Source organism: Ipomoea triloba, chromosome 12, assembly GCF_003576645.1.
Source record: "Ipomoea triloba cultivar NCNSP0323 chromosome 12, ASM357664v1".
NCBI classification, from domain to species: Eukaryota; Viridiplantae; Streptophyta; class Magnoliopsida; order Solanales; family Convolvulaceae; genus Ipomoea; species Ipomoea triloba.
The window spans coordinates 18,239,106-18,249,691 of record NC_044927.1 but is presented as its reverse complement, the minus strand read 5'-3'; the positions used below and the strand labels follow the sequence as shown (position 1 = coordinate 18,249,691).

At 31.7% G+C, this 10,586-nt stretch overlaps 1 protein-coding gene across 1 annotated transcript; it reads left to right on the top strand.

Moving 5' to 3' along the window:
* Nucleotides 1-3,664: 3,664 nt before the first annotated feature.
* Nucleotides 3,665-4,158, top strand: LOC115999466. The gene is made up of 2 exons (XM_031239314.1): nucleotides 3,665-3,799; nucleotides 3,874-4,158. Exons 1-2 carry the CDS (start codon nucleotides 3,665-3,667, stop codon nucleotides 4,156-4,158), a joined length of 420 nt encoding a protein of 139 aa, XP_031095174.1.
* The last annotated feature ends 6,428 nt before the right edge of the window (nucleotides 4,159-10,586 follow it).

Here is a 10,586-nt window from a genome sequence, read left to right as displayed (position 1 = left end):
GTTTTCAAACAAATTGGCAATATTCTATAATACAATTCTGTATAGATTTCTAACTTAAAATTAGAATATTGAAGTCTTAATAGGATTCTATAATACAATTTTGTATAGATTCCTAACTAAACCATTATTCTACCCAAAACAACATATATAAACCCCTCCCCTTCTCACGGGTATTCACCCAAAATTAAACCTAACATATTCTGCAACACAGCATCTACTTGACATTCTATAGGTATGATTGTCAAAATATTATCATGCTAATTCTATTATTTGTATTTGTACTCATAATGATTACATTTTTTTTTTTAAAATCAATGATGGTATACTCATTAATTAGTATAACTTCAATATCGTTATGTAAATATATCTATTGTATAATCTGTTCATATATACTTGTATAATTGTATGTAATGTTGTGGTTCTCATTATATTCCTCTATAATCTACACATTTTAGTTACTCCTAACTCCCTAATCTATGATTTTTGAATTTATGTTGTGGTTCCCATTATATTATTTCATAACATCCTTTATGAACATATTTCTCATGGCACAAGGATATTAGTAATGACAAATGCAGTAAAGTTAATTGACACAAGGATATTAGTAATGACAAATGCAGTAAAGTTAATTGATACAAGGATATTAGTAATGACAAATGCAGTAAAGTTAATTGATATTAGGATATTAGTAATGACAAATGCAGTAAAGTTAATTGATATTGACACACTAGTAATGACAAATGCAGTAAAGTTAATTGATATTGACACACAAGTAATGACAAATGCAGTAAAGTTAATTGATATTGACACACAAACTGTGGGCTGGAGTTGTACAGTTCATGTCATTAAGAAAAACGAACCAAAAAACGTTATTGGAACGCTTGAGAAAAAGTATATGCTCATCATACTTGATGATGAATCAGTAAGTAAATAATAAAAAATTTCTCATTTATTATTATTATTATTATTATTATTATTATTTTTTTTTTTTTTTTATCATTATTAGTATTATTATTACTAGTATTTTCGCCCGTGCGTTGCACGGAATTGATTTGCTATAATATTTTAAGAATATTTGGATCGATATACAATTATATAAATTATAACATCAAATATTATATAGCGCAATTGATGAAATTTGTTGGACCGATTATGTTTTCTGATGTTTTGTGCAAAAGTATTACTCAATTAATTGAATAATATATGACTTATTTGTCTATAATTATCTTAAAAAGATCAATATGTAATATGATGTATGTAATTATATTATTACTAAAATAAATATGGTAAAAATTAGAAATAATTTGATTATAATTATTATCAAAATGAATTCAACGACCAATGTTTAGTTTAATTATCATAATAATTATTAGGTAATTATTAATAGTCAATTATACTAATATATGTAATATGTGTAATTATACTTTTATACCTTAAGTATATTCATGTTCACTGTATATCATTTAGTTTTTTCTTCCTCATCCATATATATTTGAATGAATTAATTGTAATTATTATAAATAATCTAACAACCCATGTTTAATTAATTTTTTTTAAGTTTAAATAATTTAAAGTTTTCAAAAGGAAAGTGTAATTAACTTTTTAAAAGTTTTTTAAAATAATTTTCAGTCAATTAGTAATGTCCTTTTCCTTTCCAATTTGCCTAATTTTCATTTATTTTTTGTTAAATCTTTTTATATTTTCAATCAATTAGTAAAATCAGTTTTCTTTTCCATTTTATCTTTACTATTGTTTGGGCGGCAAATTTCACAAAAGATTATTTTATATTTATTAATAGTAGTATAGATATAGAAGTATAGATAAGTATTTGAATTATTATTATTGGTGTAAATAATAATTAGGGGGAATCACCGTTTTGGTCCCTCAATTGTTGTCAAACTGTAAATGATGCCCTTTAATTCCTATTTCATCGATTTAGTCCCTGAAAATAAATGATTTTAGTCACTTTACTCCATCCGGCCACATTCCGGCGAAAGCTCCGTTTTGACAGGGGTAAAGATGTCTTTTACCTTTCCTAAACATTTTTAAAACGCCAAAAGTGAATATTCGGTTGGACATTCACACTCCATTCTCAGTAGCCCTAGTTCGCGACCTAAGATTCCATTCGCATAGCAAGGACGCGATTAGAAGAGCAATCACGTAATTCGAAGATAGAAATCGAAGACTCCAAGCTACGAAGAAGAAAGATAATGTCTAGCNATATTAGTAATGACAAATGCAGTAAAGTTAATTGATATTGACACACAAACTGTGGGCTGGAGTTGTACAGTTCATGTCATTAAGAAAAACGAACCAAAAAACGTTATTGGAACGCTTGAGAAAAAGTATATGCTCATCATACTTGATGATGAATCAGTAAGTAAATAATAAAAAATTTCTCATTTATTATTATTATTATTATTATTATTATTATTTTTTTTTTTTTTTTATCATTATTAGTATTATTATTACTAGTATTTTCGCCCGTGCGTTGCACGGAATTGATTTGCTATAATATTTTAAGAATATTTGGATCGATATACAATTATATAAATTATAACATCAAATATTATATAGCGCAATTGATGAAATTTGTTGGACCGATTATGTTTTCTGATGTTTTGTGCAAAAGTATTACTCAATTAATTGAATAATATATGACTTATTTGTCTATAATTATCTTAAAAAGATCAATATGTAATATGATGTATGTAATTATATTATTACTAAAATAAATATGGTAAAAATTAGAAATAATTTGATTATAATTATTATCAAAATGAATTCAACGACCAATGTTTAGTTTAATTATCATAATAATTATTAGGTAATTATTAATAGTCAATTATACTAATATATGTAATATGTGTAATTATACTTTTATACCTTAAGTATATTCATGTTCACTGTATATCATTTAGTTTTTTCTTCCTCATCCATATATATTTGAATGAATTAATTGTAATTATTATAAATAATCTAACAACCCATGTTTAATTAATTTTTTTTAAGTTTAAATAATTTAAAGTTTTCAAAAGGAAAGTGTAATTAACTTTTTAAAAGTTTTTTAAAATAATTTTCAGTCAATTAGTAATGTCCTTTTCCTTTCCAATTTGCCTAATTTTCATTTATTTTTTGTTAAATCTTTTTATATTTTCAATCAATTAGTAAAATCAGTTTTCTTTTCCATTTTATCTTTACTATTGTTTGGGCGGCAAATTTCACAAAAGATTATTTTATATTTATTAATAGTAGTATAGATATAGAAGTATAGATAAGTATTTGAATTATTATTATTGGTGTAAATAATAATTAGGGGGAATCACCGTTTTGGTCCCTCAATTGTTGTCAAACTGTAAATGATGCCCTTTAATTCCTATTTCATCGATTTAGTCCCTGAAAATAAATGATTTTAGTCACTTTACTCCATCCGGCCACATTCCGGCGAAAGCTCCGTTTTGACAGGGGTAAAGATGTCTTTTACCTTTCCTAAACATTTTTAAAACGCCAAAAGTGAATATTCGGTTGGACATTCACACTCCATTCTCAGTAGCCCTAGTTCGCGACCTAAGATTCCATTCGCATAGCAAGGACGCGATTAGAAGAGCAATCACGTAATTCGAAGATAGAAATCGAAGACTCCAAGCTACGAAGAAGAAAGATAATGTCTAGCAACAAAAGTTCTTCATCGGAGTTCATGGCAAAGGTGCGATGTAGGTGCGGAGATTTGGCTCCAATGAAGATGTCATGGAGTTATGCTAACCCGGGGAAGAGATATAGGGCATGTCCTAGATACGGGGTAAGTGTAAAATTTGCAATGTAATTGGTTAAATCTTGTTTTGTAATTCGAATTTGTGAATGATTTATGGTTAGGGAAATGGGAGCTGCCGGTATTTTGAATGGATGGACTATGATGTCTCGGAACGTGTATCAAATGTGCTTAGAGGTTTGTTGAAGAAGGCTGATAAGCATGAGAAGGAAATTGAAAAGTTGCAATTTACAATTGAGAAGAAAGATCATGAACTGAAAATGAAGATTTTGGAGTCAAATTTGAAGTTTTTGTATGGGTTTGGAATTGGTATGATATTTGCAGGGTTTGTTATCAGTATTTGGATGAGGAGTGGTTCTGTGAATGTAGGGTTAATGCAGTTACACTAATGCAATTACAGTAGCAGTGGATTAGTGTTGTAATTTTTTGAGTGCAATGACAATTAAAGTTGTAATGAACAAATGTGATTTGATTATCCATGGTTAAATTTCCCAGTGATTATCCAGTGATTTTGATATTGTTAGTTTAATTTTTTCCAGCATTAAATTGTAAGTTTGGGCAAAACCATAATGGTCAAAACCATACTGGCCAAAACCTGACTAGGCTTAAACATACTTAGCTAAGCCATACTACTCAAACATATAGGAATTAAAGGGCAACATTTACAGTTTGACAAAACCATACCCACAGCATACTGGACAAAAGCATAACTAAAACGTAAAAACAAACCATATTGGCCAAAACCATACTAAGCTAAGCCAAAACCATGCTAAGACAAAACTATATAATAATGAGTCAAAACCATTATGAGCAAAAATATATCATAACCATTATGAGCAAAAATATATCATTTCAACCATTACAATTCACTGTTTACATTGCTAGTAGCAAAGCCAACTTACAACACAACAAAATAATTGTACCAAATAATTTCAACCAAGACTTTACATTGGATGATGAGTTTTGAATTTTCCAAAAATCTACATTGAGTTTTTAACACCAAAATACAGTTTTCATTGAACCAATTGCAAACCAGTCAACGTTTTTTCAATAGCATTGCAGTACAAGTATATTTGATGCCTCCAACAGTGATGAATTGTTTCCTTGAAGGTGTAGGGTCATTAGCTATTGTAGATGAAATGAAGTCTGATACTGTTGGAATGACATTACTTTCAGGTTGAGATGGTTGGGATGACATTGATTCTTGAAAATAATTGTCATATGAGCACAAGAACAAAATTATAATATTAAGGATTGAGGTGCAAGTGCTCTTACCATTTCATTTAACACAAACTCTGGAACTTGTGTCTCAACTACCACATCTTGGAATTGGTCTTGAACATCGATATTTGCAGCCACATTGGAGTTTGGTTTTGGTACACCTTGACAGTCTTGTTATTGTACCTACATGGAGCAAGTATAGCAAAATGTAAGATAGAAACAAATGTCACTAAATTATATAGCAATCTGGTTACCTGTTGGCTTTTTCCCTTGCAGGTTGTCCTATTGTGACCTGTCATGCCACAAACCCTACACTTTTTAACTTCACCTTTTTTGGTTGCCTTTTTCTGATCTGGCTTCTCTACAACTGGATCAATTTTCCTCTTCTTTTTTGGCCTTCCGGGTTGTGGCTTATACTTTGGTGGCAAAGGAGGTGGCATAGCAGTCTTGTGCCATAATTCTTTAGCTCTGATTGGCAAGATTGCAGGGCCATATGATCTGAGATAGTGCTCCACTAAATAACAGTCATGCACATGGTGTTCTGGCAGGTCACCCTTCTTCTTTATAGCTGCAATGGCATGTGTACATGGGATGCCACTAAGGTCACATCTCCTGCAACTACACTGCCTAGCACTCAAATCTACTTTGAAAGGCTTGAAGTTTTCATCATCAACTTGGTAAATTTCATCAACAGATTTATATGCAGTGAATCTAGCACACTTATCTTTGCCTTCCTCTATTAATTTCAGAATTCTTGGACACACCTTGGAATGATAAGAGCTCATTCTGTCCCTATTCTTTTGCATCCTAGTCATCAAGTATAATCTTATCTTCTCACACATTGTTTGAATTGGCTTATCCCTAAAACTTAAAATGCAACTGTTCTAGGATTCACACAAGTTATTCAAAAGCAAATCAGATTTAGGGAAGGTGCTGAAATAGGCTCTGCAGTAGTGTTTTGGATCCCTTTTTGATAACCATTCAAATGCCTTAAGATTGCAGCTCTTTAACTCCTCCATTCTACCATGAAATTCTGCCCAGAAATGCATCTTACACACAGCCCAGAAATGCATCTTTAAAGTATGTCCAGTAAACCCATCCTTCATAAAATTAGAGTGTAGATGCCTAGCACAAAACCTATGCTCAAGTCCTGGAAATAGTTCTTCAACAGCAGGTATAAGACCTTTTTGTTTATCAGAAATGATTGTCCAAGCAGCTGGATTGTTAGACAGATTTAAGTCAATGTCTAATAACTGTAAAAACCAAGACCATGTATCCTTCAACTCACCTTCCACAACAACAAAGGCCACTGGAAACATGCTATTATCAGCATCTAAACCTATAGCACTCAGGAGTTGCCCTCCTTTTTTATTACCCTTTAGGTGGCAGCCATCAAGCCCAATAACTCTAACAAACCCTTCCTTGCATGCCCCAAAGAAAATGTATAACCTTTCAAACCTAGGCTTTCCATTAACAATGAACTCACTGTCTAGCTTCATTTTCACATTTGTTCCAGGATTACTTCTTCTTAGCTCTTCACAATAGTCATTGAGTTCATTGAACTGTTCACTGTCAAGACCATCTATTTGTCTTAAAGCTTTCTTTTTTGCCAAATAGGCTTGATTCCTTGTCAACTGACAGTGAAACTTTGATTTCACATGCTCCTGAAATGGCCCTCTACCCCATTCCTTATTCACCCTAAAATCATCCTTGTAGACTTTTGCTAGAAAACCTGAGGTCACAAGCTTGTTCTCATCTTGATTCCCACATGTGTGCACATTGTTGTATGTTTTGACAGTAAAAGGAGAATCTGGATTGCTTCTAGAACAAAAAATACTCCATTGGCAGATCTGATTGTGATGTGAACCTGGTTGGTCCAATCTTCTCTTCACACTCTAATTTAAAAAGGATTTTAAAATGGTTTATTCGGTTGGGTGAATTTGATTTGGAAGGTTTAATTTAGGTTGGGTATAGGGTTGATTTTGGGTTTTGATGTATAACGGTTTGCCACGTTTGGCTGTAGAACGATAAAAACCAGGGATGACGCCACAAGGATGGTAATTTCCTTGATAAGTCAGGTTTGCCATGCCATGATCCACTCATCACGGCCGAACTCATTCCGAGTTCCAGAAAACACTCAGTTTTCTATCTCAAAAATTCTCTAACTGTCTATTCCATTTGGCCTGCAATGGCCTTAAATAGTCATTAACAAGCAGATTACAACCACATGAATGAGATAATTATTTAGAATATGATAAAATAATCCTAACTAACAAACTAAGATAAACATTAAATTTAATATAATTCTAACAAACTAAATCTAAAATAATTTTAAAATAATCATCCTAATTAATTAATAAAACCAATTCTAAAATATTTCAACAGCCAATTATTAGTTCCTGTGCCCACAACATATTGTGTCTACATATTACCCTAACTCTTCTACCCTCATTCTTCTTGAACAGTACATCTTTCTGTCTCATTGCTTCATGATACTGGACTGCCCACTTGAATTCTTTGGCTGAACTAAACACCATTCCAAGAACAAACTTAAACCCTTCCTTTTTTTTAAGTTTCTCTCTTCAAACACATTGAGTGGCCCATGAACTGCTCCATCAGAATCTAAATCACATAGGCTTCTTAAAACATGTTCTGACAGATTGCACTCAATCTCAACAACATCTTCAACCTGTTCTCCTAAACCTCCCATAGGTTTTGAACTAGCAGTGTCCCTAAGATTATTTATTTCAATAGCAGGTCCTTCAACATCAGCTTGGTTCTCATAACCATCATCACAGCTTTCATCTTCACTCAAAATTTCATCTTCCAATAGGGTATCATCTCCTAGTTCCCTAGAGATTTCTACATCATAGTCCCATTGGTCATCATACAAATGCTCTACATATATGTCCAACTCCTTGTTCACTGGAATATCAGTTATCAACCCTAGGATATCAGCATCACTACTTAGTTTCATAAGTTTAGGTCTTCTTGTGTCCCATACTCATACCAAAACTGAGCTTTTTTGTCACAAAACCTAAGCATTTTGACCATCCTCCTCAATTCTAGAATACTACCTTCATCACAATTAAAATGGTCAAAGTACTCCACAAATCCATTTTTATAACTAAACCTAGGTTTGAAAATCATATCACCACCAATATGCAGTTTTATGGTGAAAACAGAATCTTCCTCCCCATCATCTAGCAAAAATAAAAATACATTGCAGTACATTGTTAACATAAAATGCAGACGCAGGCAATAAAAAACAAAAGAAGAAGCACATGGTCCCCATCCTTTAAGACATTGCTGGAAAAGAACAACCATATGGTCCCCACTCCCAAAATATTAATATACATAGTACACAACAGTCAAAGCACATATGGTCCCCCCCAAAACAATACTCATAAATAAACAGCATTGTAGTAACAGTATAACACCACTGGTGGACCTAACAGCAGTAAAGGCATTTTTTTTAAGATACAGCAGTAAAGGCATTCGAAAGATACTATTATATATACTGACAAAAAGCTAAAGAAATGCAAAAGCTAAACCCTAACTTCGAACCAAGTACTAAATTGGCAACAACTCTAGTTATCTATGCACTCAGTATACAAAAAAGCTAAACAATGCAAAATCATAAGCCTAACTTCGAAAAACCCTAACTTCGAACACTTACAATTTGGAGTCACAGCTAACCCATTAATCCTCTGACTCGTCATTGATGCTGCTCCTTTGATTCTTCAATTTCGTCGAATTCGATTTTGGACTAAACGCAGAAATGGAGAGAGGATTTTGTTCGATTTTGGTCGCAATCGGTCTAACCTCACCTCACCTCACCGCTTACAGAGTCAACTGTCCGAATATTCACTTTTGGCGTTTTAGAAATGTTTAGGAAAGGTAAAAGACATCTTTACCCCTGTCAAAACGGAGCTTTCGCCGGAATGTGACCGGATGGAGTAAAGTGACTAAAATCATTTATTTTCAGGGACTAAATCGATGAAATAGGAATTAAAGGGCAACATTTACAGTTTGACAACAATTGAGGGACCAAAACGGTAATTCCCCCTAATAATTAATAAATTATTTTTTCTTATAAAATTATGCCGAATTTGTTTTCATTATTCTCACAATTATAATGGTCAGAATTTGGTAAAAAAAAAATTGTTACCAATTAAACTTTATTAAATTTTTTACCAATTAATTAATAATATTAGTTTGTGTAGTATAGAACACATCCAATATAGAACAAATTTTATGAAGAATTGACCAATTAGCCGATTGCTATCCACTCCACCGGGAGCCTTTAACGATCCAAAATCTTTGATTTTGAACATGCGTTTGTAAATGGATGCAAGTTCCCTAAGGAAGATCATGAAATTTAAAAACCAAGCAAAAAGCTGAAAAAACTCAAAAAAAAAAAAGGGCAGCATACTAACATAAAAAATGCATAACAATAAATACAAAATAAAGTAATATGACCAAACATGACCATGATTTTATTCCTATTAAATAAAACAAATAACAACGAATCAATCAAAGCCTTATACAAATTTTCTTCGTATTAGGGATTTATATAAGGTTGTATCTTATTACGATACAATTGTAGTATGATAGGAATTGTAAAGTATAATCGTGGTACAATATGAACTGTGGTACAATATGAACTGTAATGTAGAATTGTACAATGAATAGGAAAATAGGAAATAATCGCATCCTAAATATTGTAGGATTGTTTTGGGCGGGAAGCTTAAAGTGAAGATTTTGTTTTTATAACAAAAAGAAATAAAAACACATCTAGTATAGAATAAGATTTAAAGAAGAATTTACCAATTAGCAGATTTGTGTGAGCAGGTTATAAAATTTCTAATTGATGAATGTATTTATAATACGAATAGACGGAGGAATTGTAGTATAGGAATTGTAGTATACGAATTGTATTGGAATTGTAGTATAGGAATTGTAGAATAGTAGACTTCATTTTGTAGTATTGGATAATGGATACAAGTTCCCTGAAGAAAGGAAAAAAAAAAAAGAATATTGTAATGCTCTCCAGGTGCAAATATTAAATATGACTACAGTGTTCACTACAAAATGCCAACCACCGCAAAATTTACACAACATTTTTTCCTCTAATTCATAAAACAAAATTCGGTCACGATATAGGCACAATCTGCTCTCTCTAATTTATATACACTTTTAAACTTAATAGCATTTACCTGGGAGATAGGTCGGAAGCAGAGACAAAAACAGACCCCATTAGTGAAAGAACAATATTGTTGAAAGATTTGCATGACAATATCGTTTTACTATTTCGATTTGTGTGAGCAAGTTATAAAATTTCTAATTGATGAATGTATTTATAATACGAACAGACGGAGGAATTGTAGTATAGGAATTGTAGAGGAATTGTAGTATACGAATTGTATTGGAATTGTAGTATAGGAATTGTAGAGGAATTGTAGTATACGAATTGTATTGGAATTGTAGTATAGGAATTGTAGAATAGTAGACTTCATTTTGTAGTATTGGATTTCATGTTTTAGTAGCATATTTATTTGATACGAATTGTATTGAAATTGTAGTATAAGAATTG

Excerpts from the sequence above, each read along its gene's own strand:
- LOC115999466 (XM_031239314.1), top strand. The coding sequence starts at position 3,665 with ATGTCTAGCAACAAAAGTTCTTCATCGGAGTTCATGGCAAAGGTGCGA. Across the intron at positions 3,800-3,873 it reads GGGCATGTCCTAGATACGGG|GGAAATGGGAGCTGCCGGTA; the intron begins GTAAGTGTAAAA and ends ATTTATGGTTAG.